This window comes from Acanthaster planci, linkage group LG05 (assembly GCF_054643075.1).
Source record: "Acanthaster planci isolate LZ-2023a linkage group LG05, COTS_SCS, whole genome shotgun sequence".
In the NCBI taxonomy this organism is placed as follows: domain Eukaryota; kingdom Metazoa; phylum Echinodermata; class Asteroidea; order Valvatida; family Acanthasteridae; genus Acanthaster; species Acanthaster planci.
In genome coordinates, this window is record NC_141781.1 from 12,515,055 (window position 1) to 12,539,056 (window position 24,002).

The 24,002-nt window shown below is 40.5% G+C and overlaps 3 protein-coding genes across 3 annotated transcripts; 2 read left to right on the forward strand and 1 right to left on the reverse strand.

Annotated features, from left to right (window-relative positions):
- Nucleotides 1–493: 493 nt before the first annotated feature.
- On the reverse strand, nt 494–23,542 carry LOC110982706 (uncharacterized). Its single transcript, XM_022241329.2, has 5 exons — nt 23,303–23,542; nt 6,060–7,014; nt 5,265–5,415; nt 3,660–3,867; nt 494–3,001 (listed from the first exon to the last, which is right to left on the reverse strand). Exons 1-5 carry the CDS (start codon nt 23,313–23,315, stop codon nt 2,688–2,690), a joined length of 1,641 nt encoding a protein of 546 aa, XP_022097021.2. The 5' UTR covers nt 23,316–23,542; the 3' UTR covers nt 494–2,687.
- LOC147799084 (beta-2 adrenergic receptor-like) lies at nt 7,845–11,183 on the forward strand. The gene has a single exon (XM_087136722.1). It carries the CDS (start codon nt 8,978–8,980, stop codon nt 9,932–9,934), a length of 957 nt encoding a protein of 318 aa, XP_086992848.1. The 5' UTR covers nt 7,845–8,977; the 3' UTR covers nt 9,935–11,183.
- On the forward strand, nt 17,131–20,721 carry LOC147799085 (adenosine receptor A1-like). The gene has a single exon (XM_087136721.1). The coding sequence runs from the start codon at nt 17,507–17,509 to the stop codon at nt 18,497–18,499; it is 993 nt and encodes a 330-aa protein (XP_086992847.1). The 5' UTR covers nt 17,131–17,506; the 3' UTR covers nt 18,500–20,721.
- Nucleotides 23,543–24,002: the final 460 nt, after the last annotated feature.

A 24,002-nucleotide genomic window follows, 5' to 3' on the forward strand; every position in this document is an offset into this window, starting at 1 on the left:
GTCGGATTTTTCAGCCGGCGTGTTCAGGCTTTAGAGCCTAAAAGTGGACCCCTGGTAACGTGCTTTCATAACCCTTGGATAGGAAAAAACGTGCAGCAATTCGAGAAAAAGCAATTTTTTTCCGTTCGTTTACTTCTTAAAAATTTCACCTCGGTGAAAGGCCTTTGCAAAATATTTACAAGCATATTCATTTATAGAAACTTATATACTACCTGAACTAAAAGAGAAATATCCTGCCAAAAATTGGCCTCTCACTTAACTCTGAAATCTAAAATACATGAAGACCAGTACAATTCGGTGGTCTCTTGCGCTGTTACAAAATCATATTGCATGGTAGTCTTTTGGGTAAAGCTAAAAAATAAATAAAAATGTTAAATGCAATTTATAAGCAAATAAACATAAAGGTATAATCTACGTTTACGACATATTCTAAAGTTTAATCTAACCGTTGCTCACTAGAACGGCATCAGGTCAACTAGACTGAACCCTTCAGGTACGGAAATCTTTGCACCGTTGTACAATCTTGCTTTCACGTAAGCTCATGGAGTAAAAACAAATGTGCATAAGGAGACGTAGGAATGATATTGCCCGGTGACTTTTCCAAAATATTACTTTAGGAACACCTATAGGTAAAATTCCGACATCAGTGTTTCTTAGGTTTCAGTTAGGAATTATTCTTCCCAAAGTTATCAAACGTGATCGGACGACCTCATGTAAAATCCCTCGATGACCGCGCAAGGGTTCCAGAAGCTCGCTGCGGGACCTTTTACTTTCAAGCTCTATTGTAAGTATGCGGTTAAGACAGAGATCAAAACATGGAGGTTGCAGACCAGGAATCGAAACCGCCAAAATAAATTCCATGGCTGAAAAGACACGGGAAAATGCAGCTTTCCAAAGGTTTTGGGTCACATTTTTCTAAAATTTCATTTTAGAAGAAAACAAAAGTTTCCTAAACCCATCCACTTGGGAAAAAAAGATTAAATAATTCAGTTGTCAGATTTACAAAGCTCTAATTAATTTTGGCAGTCACTTATAGACGTCCTGATGTGCGGAAAAATTCCATATTTGCATTTTGCAAAAACGAAAGGTCACCGTGATGTAACTGTCCATTTTGAAATTTATTTTTCAATATTTATGTCTGTGGAAGTATTAAAGCAGTTTTTCAATACAAAAACAATGGAAGATTGATCATGACGTCATTTTTTCTGACACGTTTTCCTTAAGTTTGAAATAGCTGGACCTAGTCATTTTCAGTAGAAGCATCCGCGCCAAAAACGAATCTCCAGGGCGTTGCAAACTGTATATGCAGTAGATGATATGTGGTACAATGAAGTGAAAAAGAAACCACTCTACTCTGTAAACAAGCAATCTCTGCTGGCTTGCTACTTGGATGAAAACTTCAAAGATCGGAGCCATCAAGAAATAACTCGATGAAGTCATGACGAGATCCTCACTTTACAGACTATTCGGTCGAAGATTTAATTCGATCACTGGGTCCAACTTGTTCCCCAATAGTCGGACTTTGACATTATATATTTGTCTTATATCAGGTGATACCAATGGTGGATCAGGGCAACTGTGACCATCTTCCGAGCAAATTCTTTTTTACTTTTAACAGAAGATTTGGGGGACTATTTGGGGAACTACAAATACCCAAAAGTATCCTTACCTCCTCAGCATGCCATTAAAAGGTCACATAAAAAACAGAAAATTTGTTTACCTTCGAAAAAGTGCTTCATGTATTTGTTGAAATACACTGGGAGGTTTTGGAAAAGTTTAATTAGTACACAGATGAAACAAGTAACCAAAGAGACACATCCTGCCCTCCCAAAAAGAGAGCCAAAAATCTCACACATGGCAAGGGACATCACTGTGAAAATTTGAAACTATCTTAACACGTTGGTTTGAAAAGTTAAGATACTAACCAGACGTTACTAAAAGGCATGTGTAGCTTTCCATTCCCTAAACCTAACATCGCTTAAATCAGATAGCTTTAATTCGGGTGCCCAGAAAAAACATGAAGAGCACGAGGTCAGTCCTTTACTTTTTTGAAAGTCATCAAATGTCGTGCAGAAGTGGTCAACGTTTATAACGAAGAGGGGTTAAGTCGAAAAAACATGTTGTAGACATCCACAGACATTAACGACAGTGAGCGGAAATCGAAGAAACGGCTTTGAAAGTTTCGGATACAGGAGGTGTTATTAGTCACGTGACAGTAGCGTTTGCAAACCTAAAGATGGTTCCCTAAAGATGAGGACAGACAAGATGGGACTCTACTTAATGTGTATGGTATATGTTTAAAATAAAAACTCAAAATTTTACATACTCCAACCCTAATATTTAGGGCCACTTTCTGTATTTTTGGCCACATCTCATAGTTGCAGTGGACCACTTTCTGAAGTGTTTTTGAACGACAATGAAGGGGGTACATGTAAATTTTCACAAAATGATTTTTCAGAAATATTCATTTTTGAACCATAATAAATGTATCTGTATATTTTAAATTGAAGTGCACATTATAAATATTAAGTTGAGATACAATTTGTCTGACTTCATAAAGAAAAAGTTAGCAAAACTATTTCGAGCAGCGAAAAATTGAGTAAAAGCGTTTTTCTGACTAGTGTATGTAAAATGTTTGCTCTAACTGTAAGTAATTAAGATAGTCATGGCTGGGGAGTACAAACAACCTACATTGGTTGAATGGCATGCCACCTGGACACCTCAGTCAGTCTCGGTCTTACAACCTCGTCCCAGTGTAAGCCCCCCGTGCCCTCGACTTTTGGGCCGATTACTACGCGTCCTGTTGGCACACGGCCGCTTGAATGAAATCTGACTCTCATCACTACAAACTCTATGGAATAGTCCGTCAGATCCTGGTCCCGGTTAAGATGCAGGAGGAAAGGTTGGTTCCATGCAGGCTCTGAACCAGTTAGAGAACGGGTTGTCTCAGATTGGATGACAGCCTCCTTGTTACGGAGCAAATTAACACAAACATAGTGCGCTGAGGGAAACAAAAGAGTATAAAGAACTATAGAAATTCTTCTCCAAAGAACTCCTGTAACTACTCTGACAACACCGGAGAGCCATGAAGTAAATCTCATTTATTGTTATCTTTTAATAAATCTGGATGGCTTTGTAGTATAGGTTTATATAGACTCCTTGGCCCTGCGGTCATAAGAGTCGTGGTATATGGTTTTCACGTGACATAACATGATGGGCAAAGGCATTTACAGAAGCGTACCATATCTGTGTAAAATTGAACGCTGTCCGTTAAAAATCACGTGACTGAAAATCCTCAGTAGAGTACCAAAGTGAGTTTACGTCACGCGCAGAAGTGTGTGTAAAAGGCATTAGGGTTGGAACCAGCTTGTGAACCAACACGCGTGAATACTCCGTTTGTGCACACTGCACTTTCTGGTTCACAGTGACGTCACACTTCAGTGAGTCTATACAGCCTTACGGTACTATATCCTTTTGGAATGGAACAGCTAAACCCTTTTTCACAAAAAGCAAAACCATCGTACCCAATGATTATGCTAAAATATTTCAGTAATGTCATGTTTTAATTATGTTCATTTGGCATTATGACTAAATTTTAACATTTATTCAGGTGTATTGTCCACAAATGCCTTAGGGAATAATTTACAACTTTCTCGTACCAAATGAAGGTGGTGTGCCAGGTAAATGGCTTCCCTTGCTCAAGTGGTCAGCTTTCCTCACCATCACTTTGAATCGACTGGCTGTGGGCTGGTACTGAATTGAGACAAATAAGTCTCTGAGACCTTCAGGGGAATGTGTCATGGGTGTGGGATGTCTGTTGTCCCTAGGTTGCGGCTCACTGATCTGCAATGTAGGCACTGTTAAGGACTGAAAAGGAAAATACGAACACGTTTTGTATCTGTGCACAACTGTGTATCCCGGTCTAATTAAGGGACGGGACAACGAAACACAACTGGGGAGGAAGGGTGCTACCTTGCGAGCGTTGACGTTTGCATTTGGGTAATTGAAATTGAAAGTCTCAGTTCAAGAAATACACGGTAGGACTTTGTGTCTTTTAATTTCTACCTTGGACTGAGACTGTGCCTGTTGGCCAAGCTACATCAAACACAACATGGTCCATTGTAAGCGTGCAATACTGCATGTACTGTGCGCAATATACTAAATGTACGTGTCAGCGTTCCGGCAACGACTTCATCGAATCAGACTGGGAGCTTGAATGGCTAAAAGGGGATTTTTTTTCGTGGGCGGTGAAACGCAGGATCTTTTTATTCATTTTGGGTCACAATTACCAGGGGCAAACTTTAAATTTGTGATTTTTTGAAATGGTTACGTATTTATTGGGTTTTTTTTTTTAATGCTTCACGTGAACTAAATGTTTTCAATTTCTGTTACCCTTTAACATTTTATACTTATTGTGGTTAATGATATACATTCGAACTGATGGAGTAGCTTTATCATTTTCGTTGCAGAGCTAGTACCTCTCCTTATTAAACTAATCTAGGCTTAATGCCTAAAACTGCACGTAGAGTACGGTAGCGAACGGTAAGTACCGTGGTGATTTTACGACATGTAGTAGCCGCCTTTAAACTCCCGTTTAGAAAGTTCTTATACCGTTTAAGTTACTGGAGGTACCTCACCATGTTTTAAACGCTGGTGCATCAGCTTAAGCAAGGTATGACTCCATGTAAAGCCTCAAGCACATCCTAACAGTGGACTGACTTTTTTGTTCAAAGCCTTACCCACACCCGAGTCCCACTCGCATTAAATCAAAGATATTAACCAATTTATAAGCCTTCTCGTGTTGCTTCTGGGCGTTCACCAGGGAGGGTGTTAAACAAGGAGACTAGTCTGACATCAAGGATAAACCAGCATTTTTAGCTGTCACGTTCTAAATTTCTAAACACGACATTGGTCAAATTCGGAGATATAGAATATATATAGAAAGAATATGTGTATATTATGTCCTCGAGTTACTCAACGATAAATGTATCCATGATTCCAACAAACTTCGACAGTCTACCAATGCGTTATCTAATGATGACTGAACAAATACAGATCTTTAATCTTCTGAGCAACGCATACACACAGTGAATCGTTTGCATGGCTGCCATTTTGTAGGACAGTGCTTTTGTTCCACAGGGTATGCACAAAAGAGGTTTCTTTGTGGGAAAAAAGGGGAGCTGCCCTGCAAGATGGCTACCACGCAAAGCCTCTGTGGTTACAGAATAAAACGTAGTTTTCTTTATACGCTACGTACTACGTACCCTACGCATCCATTTGCTGCGCTTGAGCTTCAGTGACTCGGTCACTTCATAAACTTCATCTGCTTCCCGTATTAGCATCACACAGTGTCTGGTTGCCTCTGCGAGGCTTTCATGATGACCTCCCCTAGGTCCTTTTACGTACAACTTGAACCTAACAAAGACAATTGCAAACTGTTTGAATAGACAATGTAGGTACATGGAAATCCAGAGCAATTATTCAAATTAATCAGGTGTTTTAAAATGGCTGACGCAGACAGACTTTCCTTCAAATATGGTTTAAAGCTTTGCATGCACTGTAAACATTAGGTGTGTGGGCTCTGGTCATAATGACAAGAACTGCTCTGGCCGGCAGAATACACAAGTTCGGCCAGTCATACTGACAAAATTTGGAAAAGATGTTTGTGGACTAATACTCGTAGTGCCAGAAGACAGGATTGTAATGGTGAAAATTGCAATGAGACAGAGGTTTGCGGTAGCACTACGAAAAATCTCTTTCGTGAATGTGGTTTCAGAGAAAACCGGTTTACTCAGCGTTTCCGAAACCTTGAACCCACCGGTTCTCTTTAGAACCTCACTCATCCAAAAAGAGAGATTTTACAACGTGCCACTGTGCCAGAGCTTGCTTTCGCGACATGTGAAAAACAACCATAGCCAAATAAGTATTGACAAAGGACGAATGGAGAGTTTAAAACAAGGCGAGTGGACATACCGGTAGCTTAAATGGCCATTTGAAAACTTGCTCTTACTTCAACTCAGCCTGGCCGGAAAAGTCTAACTGTTTAACGAAGCACTCACCTTAGGCTATTTACCCAAACCTCCTGCAGTGAAATTTTATTGAATTGCAGTTGGTCATTGAATATAGGCTCCAGGGAATTACGCACGGTGCACGTCTGAAGGTAGCCTCCACCTGCCTTCGGTAGCAGGTACACCCTCACAAACGATGTGCAGGAAGGGCTGTACTTAATCGGTATCCCTTTGATCCCCTTGACGGAAAGAACGAGAGTGGACTCAGCCGAGGAGTAGTAAATACTGTAATCAAGTGCGATCCGACCTGACAATTTGTTACTTTTACCCGATTTGCGACGCTTTGGGTCTACTCCTGGTCGGGTGTCTTCTACTGCTTCCTCTGCCTCAGAGCGAGTTGCTGGTGACGCTGAGGCCGAAATCGAATCGGAAAACGCGCTGGAGGCGTCTGATTCAGTGTCCAGTGAGAGCCAGCTTCCAACACGAATCAAAGGAGGGCTTGTTGGTGAGGGAGGGTGCAGTGAGGTATCGAGTGATTTCGAACGAATGCGATAGGGATCATCAGTCAGGGTTGTCGGATTCGAGGAAGGTGCATCGTCTCTTGTGCACGTTTTGGACCCTCGCTTCCGCTTGTGCAGCTTGCGCTTCACGTCTGCCTTTCGGGAAGGCATTGATGGTCGCCCAGTCGGTTCCTCTGCTGTTGGACATCCTGGGGATTGTAAATGTACCCCACTACACGCGATTTGAGCCTGAAGATCGCTACAGTTCCCTCGTCCGTCTATTTCTTGCTGTGCCGGTAGCACGATGACGCTCTCAGCCATTGGTGGTACTCCCGTTGTATTGTTGTTGCCTATGAGTTCATCGACGAGGAGGCGATTTCTCTCCATGTCATCCCGAAGCTTCAGTTTCCTCCTCCGTTTTAGGATCCGAAGACATAAGAAAACTGCTACCAGGATAAGAATAATGACAAACGCTGCACACAGAACACCAAGAATGATCACCACATCTGAAAGCAAAAAAAATTAATTGTTTGTTGGGTGCACAAAATTCTTTGGATATCTAGGATATCCACCCAACTGCGGTGGCAAGAGGTATTCTGTTGTTAGATACCAGTGTCCAACAAAAAAGATGATTGATTTTAAGCTGAGCAAAGTTTTGTTTTCTGCCTGAGGACAAGATAAACCAAAGGTCAGGGTCTTAATTTTTGGAAGAATGCTTGTGTTAACATTTCGTTTAAACTAACGAGTTTAACTCTAAAATCGTATACTGTGTTATGCTGGATGTAATTTTTGAATACCCAATGGGAATCGCTGTGAACCTAAGTTGCATCAAAATTAATTGACGTGCTAAAATGCAGCCTCTGCCATGTCACACACTGACATTATTTTTCTCCAATGACAATACGTTTATCTGACATTCAAGTTCAATGTATATGGATTGAAACAGAAGCTGAGGGTTCAGCCGGATAATCGACATTCTGAGGAATGTGAGTTTTACATATCGAAATACGAAGTGCGTAGTTATGCATTCTCAAAAACATGTATGTATGTGCAAGTATCCAACGCAGTATGTCCGTCGCTTGTCCACTTGGTCTAAAAGAGGAAGTATAAAGACACTGATGATTTTTTAATCTTAATAGCCTTCGTAGCTTGTATTTTGCTCATATTACAATAGCTTTTTATAAATAAATTCAATCAGTTTACCACGGATGATTTTTGTTGTTGTTAATCACTGATCTTTTTCTCAATTGAAATGTTGTGGCAGAGCAAGAACAACACACATAAAAAAGAGGAGGTTCAGTACAGAAAATTAAGTCTGTGTATATTTTTAGGCTCTAGAATTCTTAAACTTGTTATAGTCTCCGCCCCCTAGTTCATTTTTTATTTGCATTTAAAGTGAGCTGGGGCTTCCCTTAAAGGTAAAGAAACTAATCGATTTTTTTATCCACTTCACGGCCACTCTAGCGAGTCCTCGATGAACAGCGTGGCCAATCCTTTAATACAAGGCTCAGAAGCTCAACAAGGCAGGTGTTCTTGATTTCCATATACTATGGCACACACTCAAGTGAACGTAAATTCTAATCCAAGGGTAGTATCGACGTGGGCCCGATAAGCGTAGAGCAAAAAACATGAGCTGTTGTCACAGCTATTCCTGAGTATGTGGCAGCGCAGACATCTGGGAGTTTCACAAAATTGCGGGTAGCAACCACACTGCGCCAATGAAAACAAGTGCAACGAGCGGGCGCGTACGTACTGATCAAAGAAAAGATTGTGTAACCCGACCCTCTAACTGGCTGGTGCGTGCGTACGTCGCCATGGGGACTGTTTTCACCTGCGCGGTACCCCGCCATTTTGCGGGAATCCCAGATGTCCCCACTGCTCCATAAGCGACGACTACCTCGCCGACGTTTCTACAACCGTCGTTTGCTTGAACTCGTTAAATAATTTCACGTTTAATCGAATTTGTTAAAAAGTGATCGATGTCCCGGTCGCCTGACTGCAAACAGCAGTTTCGTTCAATGGTTTTTCCCCACTTATATCACTGGATGCAAGTTCATCTTGTTGGTTCGCAGAAAGCAAATATAAAAAATGTACCGATACGCATTCAAGACGAACCAACGCATAGGCCCTTCAACTGGAGTGCACACAAAGCCCAGCAGCTGAAAGCAACAACATTTCACGTGGATACAACACGATCAAGAATTCGTTGGTGAACGGCTGTGACACCAGTACTTGTAGTAATTTTGTAGTCAAGTCGTTGGTTTGCAGAAGCTGCAGCAGCAACAGTGCTCGTCGTCTCCAAAAGTGAGTCACTGTAAAGCTAGATGCCAGGTTATTTCTAAACATCCTGGTAATCCTGGTATCGTACAAATGTAAGCGAACTTGTAACCACCGTTTTGCCAAATTTGTGAGAAAAGCAAGCATTCAAATAGGTCCTGAACACCTACATAGTTACCGGATTAATTATAAATGTTCTTTGGGATGGAAAATGAAACTGTGCCAGCACTGAGCAAGCCACACAATTCCTTCTCAACAAAAGAGCGAGTACTTTTTCTTAGCATAGATGCAGCCCTATTTCTAGCTATCACCTTCGGTAATACGCTGGTCATCCTCTCCGTGGCCACCTACCACCGACTGCAGACTCCCACCAACGTGTTCCTGGCCAGTCTCGCTGTAGCTGATCTATTCGTTGCATTTGTATGTCTACCGGTTGACGCGCTCTTTGCTCTGGGACTGATCTCCAACGTGTCCGCATGGCTATGTATCGCAGGCAGTATGATGACAACTATTGCCATAACTGTTTCGCTTACTCACATCACCGTGGTGGCCTATGATCGCTTCCTGGCTATCACCAAACCTCTGCAGTACGGCCAGCAGATGACATCTCGAAAAGTCGCCCTGTTCATCGTGGCGTCGTGGACCGCCTCTTTACTGTTCAGTCTGTTGCCGTTTTTCGGTTGGAACCGCATCAACACCTACAACTTAGGTTATTGCGATTTGCTTTTCATTCATATATTCAGTTACCGGCTCATTGGGGTCGTGAGCATTGCTGTTATCCCTTCAACCCTCATGGGATATATGTATACGCGGATATTTCTGGTGGCTAGACGGCATAAACGAAGCATTGCTGCCGAAAACAGGATTTTTAATCAACAACCTGAGCGATCCCTTGCCCGTGATCTGAAAGCAGCAAAGACTCTGTCTGTTGTATTTGGAACATTCCTATTAGCGGTGACCCCTGCTGCAATTATTAGTTTAGCTGATGTTATATTTCCAGTGAGTGATCTCCTCATGTATGAGATCATTTTCTACCACGTTCTTTTCATTAATTCGGCCATGAACCCCATAACGTATGCTTTCCGCAGCCGCGAGTTTCGCTGTGCTTTTATCAAACTACTCAGTAAAGTCCTCCCTTGCAAGCAATGACAAAATATGGCAACACAAGCGAACGATATCCTTATCTAGGAAACAGACTGGCGGGGTTAACCAGATGATCAACCAAAAGTGAATCTGATTGGTAAGTGTGACGTCGGAAGTGTCACTTCTGTAGTGTGTTCCAAAACAGTACTTACTCTTGCAAATTAGTTTGAAAAGGATGTTCATTCATCGCAAAATGAAGCGTATACATTATTTGGTGGTGGTGATATGACTTCGCTTTTTACTCCGATTTGAAGTTCAGGCTTATAAAGAATAAGTACAGAATTATACAAGGAAGCTCATGCGGTTATATTAACGAAAGAATGTACATGTATAATCATACAACAAATAATAATTTAGTATTGGATGGACAACCAAGTTATTTAGTTTTGGATGGACAACCATTTCTGAAAGAAAACTTAATTGGCATAACACTTTTTTTCACTTTTTTTTCTCTTCCAAAGACAATGTTTTTATTATGTAATACCAAAATAGATGTATTTGTTGCTTTCATATGTTTGCTTCTCCGCTGAATATTTTACGCAGGGGAATCATTGTAAAAGTATACCAAAAAGTAATTGTATTCGAAGATGCTTAGCTCAAACAGTTGTTTTGTTGTTTTACCGGTTGTTGTTGTGTAAGGTGTTATTTGCAACTTCACCATCTCCGACTTTTTTGACTTGAATTCTCGGTTCGTAGCTTTACTGTATCCCATGTGTACCAGATGGGTTCTTAGCTTTTGTTCTGTTTATCACTTCTTTGAACTGAACTGAACTTAATGTTATAGGCGCGTACTGATCACCATCGCTGGACAGTTGATTGTACATCTCTATAAGAGTGGTTACGGAAACATAGTGGTGGAAAAGAGGTTTAACAATAAGCTCATTATTGATTCCACAGTTTTTGTCCATTCGACCTGCCTTGAAATTTGTTACATGAGTTATAAAGGAAATTTGTCACTTATTACGGTATTTTTTTTCATTTGAAAAATACTGACTTTGGTATTTTCCGTAGCAGGTACTGATAGGCATGTTTCCAGGAAGATATTCTCAGTAATTATTTACGGATTGTTATTTGTTGTTATGTGTCCCTTTTATTTTGTTTCGAAGGCGAGTATTGAAATAAAAAAGAAAGTGTTGAAAATAGATAGACAAAGCTACATGTGAAAGTAGACATTAACAAGTAAACATCGCCAAAATTGTAAATCTTAAAAAGGTAAAAGTGATGAATGATTAATAATAATAAAATGAAAAGTGTTCCGTCATGGTGCCCATAGAAGAATTTTAGTCACATGATTTTTAATGGTCAGCGTTCAATTTACAAAGTATATACCCGGAAGCGCGGGCGTATTTGAAGTCTCTTGACATTCTTGCGAACATGAAAATGTCAATAGAAATGCTCAGATTCGAAAATGCACGCGCCTCCATGGACCTGGTATGCTCGCTGAAATGACTTTGCCAGTCATGTTATGTCACATGAAAAATCTTTCAAGTGTCTTGGCACCATTGCTCATAAGAATAAAGTACTGCGCTGAGATGTTTAAAAGCTAATCATATGGTAGCTTTTGTGCATCATTCTGCATACAATAAATGGCCATGGCAACTGAAAATTATTGTTGCCTCTCGCTTTTTAAGGTAATTAAAATCCAATACAATTGAAACAAAAAGAAAAGAGACGTTCTCTTAAAGAATAAACAGTGGTTTTAATGCGTCAATGAAATCCCTCGAGTAGCCTTGTGCAAATATCTGATCAATTGCCACGCAGTAAACTCGATAGGAAAAGCACACTTCAAAAAGGCAAGATTAAATAGGTTGGGAATGATTGACCCAGAGGCATTCTTTGTGGATACCATGGTGACGAATCGTCAAAACAAAAGTGCTGGTGGGTGAATGGCAATATTCTGCATCCAGTAAAAATGCACTTTAATCAAAGTAACACTCTCCGAGAAAACTGGCAGTTTTTCTTATTGAAATATATTTCAGGTCGGCGTAACAAATAAAATTTGAATTTGTCATGCTTGTGCTTGGAAGGGTGTGCGTTCGCTGGTATTAAGGGAACTACCTGTTGTTCCGCAGCAAACGGTTTCTTGTTTCCATTTCTTGTGGTGCTAAACTGCACACCTCTGATCGTCGATTATCAAACACTTTTAAGCCTGGATAATAACGTAATTCTTCATTGCAATGCAAATTTGATTACAAATGCCGAGAAACGTTGCAGATGACTGCTTAGAAGTGACTTTGCACCGAATAGCTCTTTTGGTGTTGAGTTCATACTGTCCAGAGATGTTTTTTGTCAGAATTACGTAATATTTACTTGAATCTTCCAAATGCATAATGCCCATTTAAAAGCGATGGAAACAAGGTCAGACATTTGCGTTGAAAGAAATTGGGGGCATATTGAAGGACACTGGGATTAGGCTTCAGCAAGAAGCCCTTACTGTGGTTGTCTTTGAATAAATGCTTTTGATCGTGTATTTACTGGAAATTTTGTTTCATTCTTCAGAAATGCTTCGCGCTGTGCAAACCAGTGATGTATCCGGTTGAAAACCGTTTCTGACCATTATCCACTTTCTGTGCAATCTTGTGTGAGGGAAATGTAAATATCTTGATGTCATACGAAAGAGGAAATTATACTGAAAAGATTAAATTCACCATTGACAGACATAATCAGTCACATTCAAGAAACAGATTAATCTCGGTTTCCTTTTTCAAGGGGACACCTCAAGAAAATACGCTGGAGCAGCATAGATATATAAACTCAAAGGAGATTATTCACGGATTTCAAATAGGGGCACCCAGGGGGCACTGACGTCCGCGGGGATTCCCCCTCCCTCCCCGTTACGCCACTCTGATTATACCATCTGGAAGTTAAACTGGTAAGCCTACGTCAATTTGGGCGATTTGCAACACAGTGCGCCACCAAGAGGTTGCTCCGGAAAAGTCTTTTGCCGTGATTGTGTAAACTAGGTGATGAATTCTGTTCACCGGCTGAGTGCCGGTAACTTGATTTATTCCCAATGTTTGCCAGGGAAAAAGATTCGTAAGTGTATTTCCAGTAGCTGTTTTGATTAATTCTTCTCCTTTTAAGCAGATTTAACAGCAAGCAATGTCCCATCCCTAAGTGGACCATTAACAAACGCTCACGTGCAAATCGCAAGGCAGCCATGCATTTGTTAGACATCAACTTGAGAGATGTGGAAACCTCTTCGTGCCGAACTGTACCGTGAATCTCCCCAATTTTATGTGTTATCTTCAGTGCAAGAAGGCTTCTCTGTGTAATTTGGTGTTTTCAGCATTTAAGGGGAGTGTTCGGCGCTTTTGTCTGCTTTTCTTGACGTCAATATGTCGACTAAAGGTTCGACTCTCGTGTGGTTGTTGCGCAGAGTTTACAGTGGCACACCTTTGGTGCATCGTGGGGCTCGAACCCTGCAATTGGTTTCCTTTTTTCTGGCAAATGGAGCTACAATGTCCAAGTACATCTCAAACAGATAGCACCGTACACCAGTGTCCCCCGTGGCACCGCCGAAGGGAGACTCGAACATCAAAAGCTATATTTGGTGATAAATTACGGTCCAAGCCCCCTCCCCCTGACAAATCCTGGGTGCGTCACCGGCTCAGACTTGATTGGCTTCAACTCTAGTATCGAAAGAAACTGCAATTGATAATGGCCTCGTATCACATCAACAGTTTCAGCCAAATTCATTGCAGCTGCGGCTAGCCTGTAGAGAGAGCCAGAAAAGTGAGGTCACGTCATGAACGGTCGTCACAATAACAAATCACGTATAAGCTCCAAAGTTCGTGTCCATATTTTCTGACTGCAGTGGGTAAAAACGCACAGGTGCAAAGGCAATAGTAGTATATTGCTCCTCTATAGCAAGACATGAACGCTGGGGATCTTCTTCGAAGTTTGACGAAGTAATAAAAAATTGTCAACCGACTCGGAATGAGGTCCCCGTACACCAAAAGCACTTGGAAAGCTCCAAAATGCTTGAGGATCGCCGTGCACCGGTTCCTTTAGGACCTGGGCCCCGTGCATACGAAATACTATCTAGGCAGTGATGAAGAAATGACGATTCGCCGACCCCTGAGCGCCAGTGGTGCCTAGCACGTGGTGCCATATCGATTAGACCCCTGAAAAGTTTAATACACAACACCAGTCTCTCGATTCTGCGCAGGAATGAAGGGAGCGAATACATCGTAATGTCGATGCGTAGAAAAATACGAATTTGGTAGAAAGGATACTATTTTTTTTCTTCTGTAGGCCCGCATGCATTTCCGACAAAATTAGAAAAATCCTGTAAGTTATGGTTTCCTATGTGGATTTATATTTGTAGAAATCTATGTAGATATTGAATAACCAGTTTACCCAGATATTTGATGTCCAAACCTGCGAGAATGTCTAATATTGAATATTGATGTTCATTCCCACGTATGAACCCCTTATAAACCCATGTGGCTGTCAAATATCGAGCCAAAACTTATCCCCACATTTTACAAACACAAGACCGCACGTGGATGTCGGATATCAACAATAACTTTGATGTCAAACAGAAAGACCCGCCACGTACCTGTATAGATTTTTCCCGGCCAATTTCGGAAAATACACTGTTTAATTCGTAAAATAAAATTTCATTTGGCTCGGATTTGAAAGCGACTTAAAACCTGGTTTCATTTTTGCAATTCGAGCATTCGACTTCGTTTTCATCCTTCAAATAAACTAGTACTACGTTTCATTTAAGAGGTTACGGGTAAGTGATTAGGATTTCGATTTGACGTAGGCGCCTATTTAGTGCCAATTGTAACCAATTAGCAATCTTATTCACTGAAAATCTGTCTTTTAAATTACCGTAAAGCGTCGGTATTGAGTAATTCATTCTCATTTGCTGTAATTCAAATTCACAAAATTTCCGTTCAGTTTGATTAGAAATATTCAGGGTTACAGAATCATGACAGCACTTTGATAATGGATGTATAAATGTTACTCATTAAGAATTATAGTGTGTTATCAAACTGTACACCAATTATCTTCCCGTTCAGCCATTGCAAGAAGGCCATGTGTAAACTTTTATGTGATTGTGGCATTGTTCAGTTCACACGCAAACAAATACATTCTTGGCCAGGCATACCTTAAATAACACTTCGCTCAAAATCGCCTGCACATTGTCCGAAATAGATTGAGTTTAAATCAAGATGAATGCAGGATTGCAGAGGTACATTCGATTTCGTGCAAAAATGAATGTCAACATTCTAAACCAATGCAATATCAACAAATTGAATGCTGACTTTATACGACTGAATGCATCCTCACTTAAACTGAAATTTTATTTGTTAAACACAAAAGGGGATTTGAATTTTCATTCCATTTCGCACGAAAACGAATGCTGCCATTATTAATTCATTTACACATTTTCCGAAATTGACCGGGAAAACCTATATTTTACAAACTCATTGTGTCCGCTTCAGGAAAGTAGATGTTGTTTTATACCTTGCAAGGAATGTTTGGCATTAATTTTCACTGAGAATGATATTGTGATGGTAGCAAACTTTAGTTGCTTGTGCCCCCCTCCCCTTTGTGTGACTGACTAGTACTGACGCCCTCCAGAGATGTGGCTTTTTAGGGGCAAACGTTAGTGAACCGTCCACTTTGGATTTTCTGGTCCAGCCATATTCAATTTCTTCAGAGTAATTAAGATTGGGTGCTTATTCAAGCTTTATTTTGATTTCGCCCCGGACGTATTCTTTTTGCCTCTAGTCCCTTGTGTAGATTCGCTTTCGCCCCCCGTATTCATGGAATTTTTCTATTTAAGTCGAATCACTCGTGTACAGTCTTGTAGAGACATGCCTTTTGAGTGTACTTCCTCATTTTTTAATTTCTGATTTCTTAAACAGCATTTTGGTCCTTTGATGTTCTGAGTGGGCAACTTTACTTGTAGTTGTTCGGATCCACCGTTTTTGTAAGTTATGTTTTTTTTTTTTTGAGGGCTTGAGGAGTGAGGTCAATGTTTCTTTATCACCAGATTTAGCACAATGTATGCATTGGTGCTGCAGATCTTTATTAATGTTGATCTCATTTCGATTCAAAATTCTGTCATGGATTCTCATCTACCGGATGTTCTACTGCTGATGCTTGTTACTGACTGGTGCTTTTATGTCTTTATATATCTTACAATTCATTGTATTGCCTAATCTTTGCTGTGCCAAAGTAATTTCCTGTATCCCTCTTTGATTGTGTATTCACAGTTTACCATATGCACATTAAAGGAATAAATTAATCATCATTAATCATCTGTACATTGGTCGCCTCACGGTGCATGGTTAACTATCTGGATACGGGAGACCAGTACTCGCCGAGTCCAGAACAGATATAAGAATTGTTGCTAAATACTTCTGCGATTTCTTCATACTTGCTCTCTATTAAAAACAGAGTACACGCATTTCTATATTTTCTTGTGCGATAAAATGTTAATATTGGTAACAAAGCCGTAACAGATGCACAGTTACAGAGCAATCATGCATCCATCATTAACACGTGAAAATGCATAATGGCAAGAGTAGCCACAGCTTCAAAATACACTCCAGCCGAGCTTTTTGACGGGTTTATAATTAAAAATGCCGCAGCTGATTAAATGAAACCTTAATTACGAGTTCGCTTGCACTGATTTTTTAGCAGACTACATGAAAAAGGTTCTCTCTTTCTTCCCATTTTTCTTTCTATGACGGATGTTTGTATGTCAGATAAATCAATATGGACGTTTCTCAACAAACCTCTGTGAGCACAACCATTGTTTTCAATCAAGCCATTGCCGAACCAATATTGACTAACAAGTTGGGAGGCATATCACATTCCACACAGTAATATGATGACGTGCGCCGAGCGGCTGATTTGCAGTCAACGTGCCTTATTCATACCGAGGGAGAGACAGCGTACGGGCAATTGGCTGGTAATAAACGGCATAGCTACTCTAACAGAACTGCGTGTGATTTAAATAATTCACGAGTGAATCTGACAAATGGTCGCACCAACGGTCGCTCAAATGTTTGCTTAAGTGTTGAACTTTATCGGCTATTTCTACCTCCAGAGGCGTTAAAGAATTCGTCATTGAGGAAACGAGAAATTCGTAAAGCGGTTTGAGAATTCATGGTGCCATATGCAGGAACACTTTGAATGTACTATGTGTGTCTACCTAAAATAGATGACTTTGCCAACCTACCAGCTCTGGAGGAGAGGCTAAAATCCATCTTGGCACTCTTACGACACCACAATTGGAGTGGCGAGAAATATCACCAGGAGGAGATTCTTGAACGAGCTCTCATGTGGCGTACCGTATGGCAAAGATGGATGCAACGGTACCTCGAGATTCTAAAAGCAACGTGATGTTAACGTGCGAAAAAGACCTTTGTCCCAAACGCATCCATGTAAGAGCCTTGGGTGTTTTACGTAGGTATGCTGGGTCCTTGGATTCCCGGAGGAGTCATTAACATTGTGAAATCAAGCACACACAGCCATATTCAAGAAGGTTCTAAACGGTATTTTCAAATTTTTGGCCAGATTCGTATATAGGACCATTCAGAGACATTCGTGATGGATAACTCAACTGAATCACCGTTACCCTTGTGTTGCTTCGTTTCGTCCACCGGTAAGGTGGTCTTTGTGGTCGTTGATTCTATTTTGTTTCTAGCTATCATCTTTGGCAACACGCTGGTCATCCTTTCCGTGGCAACAGACCGCCGACTACAAACTCCAACCAACATGTTCTTAGCTAGTCTCGCAGTGGCCGATCTCTTTGTAGCTTTCTTCTGCTTGCCCACCGCGGCACTCTTTGGTGTGGGACTGATCCCTACCGTCTCCCCCGTGGTTTGTATCACAGGCAGTGTACTCAGTGTCGCCAGCTTTTTGGTGTCTCTAAACCACCTTACAGTGGTTGCCTACGACCGTTTTCTGGCCATTACCAAACCCTTTAAGTATGGCCAACAGATGAATCCCCGTCGAGTGGCTTTGCTTATTGCCTTAGCGTGGAGCTCCAGTACACTATATTCCCTGTCGCCTCTTTTTGGCTGGAACCGCATTGATTCCTACGACTTAGGCTACTGCGATATGCTGTTCATTCATCCAATAAGTTTTCGGTTCACTACAGTTGTACTTGGACTTCTCATTCCAATCAGCCTGATGGGGTATATGTACATCAAAATATTTCGTGTGGCAGTGCAACACAAGAGACGCATTGCCGCTGAATCCAGAGCTTTTAATCGACCAGGAGAACGATCGCTGGCGAGTGATCTGAAAGCAGCAAAAACGCTGGCTATTGTTTTCTCAACATTTATTGTGGCAACCACTCCTGCCTCCTTTGTTGCATTGGGAGATCAATTATTCCCGGTGAGAGATCTCCGTATAAGCGAGCTTGTCTGCTTTCGTGTCCTGTACGCCAATTCCGCAATGAACCCAATAACGTACGCATTTCGGAGCCAGGAGTTTCGCTCTTCGTTTCTCAAACTCCTCGGAAAACTCGTTCCTTTTGAACGTAGAAAAATTACTAAAAAACCAGCAAACCAAAGTCAAGACTGTGAGATGGACTAGCGAGGGCCAGTTTACCACTTGAGAATAAACTCCCAGTATTCCATAAGATATGGTAATACTAAACCAGGGATATTAAAGATATAAATGTATCTATTGCCAGTTGGGGTATTCGGACAGGGTGTGTTATGGATAGGTGAACTTTACGAGTAAAAGTGCAGTAAGAGCTATTTAAAACAATAACTTGGAAACGTTCAGGAGAGATATTGCGAGAACATTTCCACGGGCACTAGGATAATATTTGTAATATCCTTTGGATTTGCCTACTTTTGTAGCCTCGTGTGATAGACTGTTGTAAATGTACATTGTTAAGTTTCACAATTGTCACATTTGTAGGTATCATAGACTCGACCTCCTCGGGTTAAGTTTCAGTTTTGATTACCAAAGCGATGAAAATTAAGTAGTCCTGTAAAGCATAAACTGGTTCTTTGTTAATATACATTTTAAGCTGAATCTGTCATTTACAGTGAACACTGTTAAAATTTTACAGGTTTTTTGCTGTGTGCTGTAAATTGCAGAAGCATTACAAAACGTACCTTTCATACAGTCGATTTTCCATGTGTGAAAAAATACTATTAACCCAAAGCCTAGGACGAAATCGGAGCCTCCCCAGTCGCTTTCCCCTTTATGCAATGTAATCGCAACCTCTGTTTCATTATCATCCATCATGATGTTGTTTTATTTCACTGATACCTTTCCATCATGAACTTCGCTACGAGAGAGCGGGGATTACCAATCTCACGAATCGCAACAGTGGGTTTTGGTCAAAGACGGGAACGAGGAAAACGTTACCTCCTCCTATGCATGCACTTATGCATGGACTGACTTGTGTAAGAGTACGTATGAATGACCCTGTACCAATAATTTTTAGACAGAAACGAAATTCCATAGATATATTCAAGACTGACGTCCTAATACGTACGTCACATAGATTATAAGAGATCTTTCACGTAATTACAATTTTAAAATAAATTAATGATTATTTGATTGATTACTCAATCCTGCAGATTTTGTTTCTACAAATTAGACTGAAAAATTAGTTATACCTACCGAAGATCTTAGCTCTTTTGTATGGTTGCAGCACAACATGGGAAATATGAAACATGAACCTAAACCACGACTACATGACCACTCTGCATTAATTTTGAGTTGAAAAAGTGGGTCTGAAAATTGCTTCCCTGTGGTTTGACGTGGTTTGTCCTTTGTCTGAGTCAATATCAAAAGTTATTAGCCTGATATGCATACACCATATCAATCAAGATATTACGCTCTTCAGAATGTCAGCACCAACAAAACAATGTTATATCGTTTTCATGACGACCTACTTACATGACGACGTGCTTACATTGTGTAATGTTTTCTTGAAGTGCGAGCAATTACACTGGTTGTTAAACGAAGAGGTCCGTTTGCCCCGACACGCAGGCTTGTTTTAATACCGAGTGGGGCACCACTGCAGGAACAATAAGTAGTTACAAAGAATTGCCAGTGGCGAGCTTCCTGTTTCTCTAATTGCCCATTCACGTCTGTCCTCTCTTGCTGTCCTTCAGGCAGAGAAGACGGGTGTACACGGTATATCTCTTGGCGATATATTCGTCGACCTTAGTTGTGCCGTTTAAAAGTTTATGAGGCCTGACGTTGAAACATTTTCAGTCAACTCATAATATTTGCGTACCGGTGTAGATATCTACATCATGGCAGGATTCATTCTGAATCAACGAACTCTATCTTGGCCCTACTCGCTCGTTGCAGGTGATATAATACACACAGGGTTTTGTCGAATTTGATCTTAACATTTTAGACGTCTCTGGATATGATTTCATATATATTTGATAATTCATCTCTAGAGGCAACAACTTATACAGTTTTTTTCCATTGACTATTACTTCAGAGGCTGCCGTGTGTCAGATCACTACAGTCTACAAAGATGTTTTAGACCTGTTTGAAACGTCGTGTTTATTCCTTGTCGAATACAATTGAATTGAGCGCGACTTCAGCACGGCCGAACGTCGACCTCAATTCAAAAAGCCCAGTCGAACTTAAATCAGCATGATGAATCAGAGCAGCACGAAACGTGATTTTGCGATTTTTCAGCCTGAGTCCCAAGAAAAACGAATTTAGCTTTGGCGAGTACTACAAGTAGGCCTAGGCCTACTTTTTTTTCTCGAAAAAACTCGAGACCTTTTTATTCTGTCATGGTTCCCGGCGGTCTTGCAGTGACGTCTCAATAAAACATCACCCAAGTAAACAGTCCGATATTTGGTAGTCTGATATTCCGACATTCAGACAGGATTTTTAATTTTCTAAGTCACCGTTGAGCTTATCTCATATCAAGCATGAATTTGAAAAGGGAATTGAGTTTCGATAAATTTCCATTTCAGTTGCCATAATTTTGTGTGCGTTTGTTTTTTGATGTTTATTTGTCAGCTCTACTGCAGGTTATGAACAAGGGCATTCCTCATTATCCACAATCTACACTCCAGTGGCATGCAGGAACTCCGTTACCGACTTGTTGGGAAAGCTGGTGTTGCTATTATCACTGTTGGCTTCACTTGGTTCATGTACCTTAAGATATTCCTGGTAGTTAGACAACATAACAAACGCATCACTGCCGAAAACAGGCCGGTTTTTCAACCAATGAGGGGAGCGATATTTTGCCCACGCTCTAAAAACGATTTAAAAATGGCTGTTGTATTCGACATGTCGTGCCTGTCGCGTGTATTACTTTAGCTGATGCAGTGTTCCCAGTGAATGGTCTCTTCATTTGTGGGACATTATGTTTCCCCGTTCTTTTTTAGCATTCGGCCATAAACCCCGTAACGTACGCTTTCCGAAGCAGTGAGTTTCGCTGTGCCTTCATCAAATAGCTAAGCAAATTGGTCGCTTAATTGCAAGCCATAGCAGGATATATACGAGCGAATCAAAGCCGAGTTGGCGATACCAATATGGAGAATTAAATGAAACAGTTCTCCGTGTTCTCTTATTATAAAGCAATGAGGCTGTAAAAAGTACATTTCTCCAAGCAGAATTTTAGATCCAAATTAAATAAAATGACAATCAATTTTTGTTATTTCAGAGCAAGAAGGGTGGTCGTGAGATTAATTTTTAAACAAAGTAAAAGCGTCATTCCTGAGAGACTGAAGAATAATATCAAATCCATCAATCTTGATTCTGATTGTAATGATAACGTGACTTTTCGTTCTAATTTTGTTTTGCTTTGTAGATTATGATACTATATATGCAGAGTCTCATTAACACGCACTATCTGTTGATAAATTAAACATACTGCTAAAATAAAAACTCCTAGACTCTAATTGGAGAGATAGCAAAACAACTGCAGTGAAGGACGAACGGAAAATGGAAGAGTGGGCGAGTAGAGAGAAATACACAGGTAGCCTAATGTTCATGGAGTGAAAGGAGGTTGATTAAATTAGAGTAGAAAGGGACGAATTATGTCTGTTAATTCAATAAGCCTGTAGGAATTGCCGCAACAGCACCTGATTGGTGGTCGCTTTTTGCTGTGTGGAAAAACAATTCCTGGTTTGTAGACAAGGCCTGTGATTTATCGAGAAATAAATGTCGGATACAGCTAGGTATGGTAAAACTTCGCTATAAGTGAATTTGCACGTTGTCATACCTCAAAAAAGGCAAAACATCTAACAGAACGCCAGGGGCTTTACGTGGAAAAAAATTATCAATAGTAACACTCGCGTGCCCGAATTCCCCCGCGTGTTTTTTTAAATTGCTATATGGGCTTTCCCCAGCATTGTCCCCTTTCCCCGCCCGTGTTGTGTGAAAGTTGCCACAGCAAGACGATACCAAAGGTTTTATTTTGGTTGACTGAAAAAGGCTATGCTTCATAAATATGGTGATCAAATGTTCGGTCCAACATTTCGAAAATAACAATTAATCGATGTGCCGAAGCGGAAATCGTAAGAGTGCATGGACTATTACACCAACATTCAAGATGGGTTGAAATTTATCAGGTACGCTCAAGATAAATGTCTTCATTAAAAATGTATGTCCAAAACAAAATTATTTCTTTATTGAAACTATCATTTGTAGTGAAACCTATCCAGAAGCTCTCTTTTACAAAGTTATTAATTGATAGAAAATAATTGTGAAAGACCCTGATTACAGTTTCTGTGCAACTCAATTCAGTTACCATTTCGAAGAACTAAATAATTGAAGCTACATTTTAGCGGGCTGAAGAGCAAATCTGATCCTGTGAAGGCCCTTAGTACCGATTTCCCTCCCTCCAGTTGTCAGGCTCCCATTTTGCATGTTGCTTGATGAATACTTTCGTGATGTTGAGAGATAAACTTTGTGCTTCTAGTTATTTATCGCGACAGGATTTATGTACATACTTCTAGATCCTGTAGAATAGCCAGACTACATCACAAACGCATCACTGCCACCACAGTTGTGGACATACGAGGAGAACGATCCCTTACCGGTAATCGGCCACCAAAAATCTCGGGCTATCGTTTTTAACTTAGACATTTCGGAACATGTTATATTGTAGCAAATTTGTGTGCTGAAATAACTGGAACATGTTGTTCCTTCCTATTTGTGCAATCTTGTATCAGCGTAAAGATAAAATGACAGAAAAATGTAAAATGGGATACGTTTACAAAGGTCCTTTAAGGGCATACACACTAGTGCTAAATACATATACCTCTGATGTGGATTCTGTTTAACGGGCACGCTGCAGTTGTTCTACGCTATATGTGGGGATTTTAAATTTAATATCTTCACGTACTCATTTACAGACCCAGGCCAACCGGAAACATTACATATGCAACTTACCCGACGATGCCATGCTTTCAATCTCCTCTCCTGTGTCCTCTTCTTACCACTTCATTCAATTAAAGGTTGTTCTACAGGATTCAGACAGACCAATTTTGAAGGAGTTTTTAGTTTCTAGGTTTGCGCCCGCATTCCTTGATTTTATTCAACCAGGGGCCTAGACGAAACGTACCTTTTTGAATCCGGATATACCTTTTTGGTTGATTGAACTTTGGACCGGAATACAATGAAGGCATTTTGGTTGTGTATAATTTATTTTAACGAGCTTTTTTTTCTTGGTTTAATCACGTGACCAAAGTAATTGACAGTTGTTATGAAACTGGAGGATTCGACAAAAAACCGTTTTATCCAGTCGGTCCTCTAAAACCACAGGCTTTGACAATTAAAAGTCTCTTTCACCCGTTGTTTCATTCATACTCTCAAATGAAAAAAGTACAAAATACCTGCTGAACACTTTGACTGCACTATGTGGATGTCTGTACAGCTGTAGGTTGCCGCTGTGCGATAAATCCACAATGGGAGTCCAGTCTCCGTGCTAAGGTTATCTAGCAAAGCAAACACTTGTCATTGCTTTTGATATGTCAGTCATCATCCACAGACTGAGTCGCAATTAATAAAGACACTAGTTTATTTTACCTGCATGGTGCACAAATCAATCATTAGCAAAAGGAAACGCATACTATACATTAAAACCCTTTTA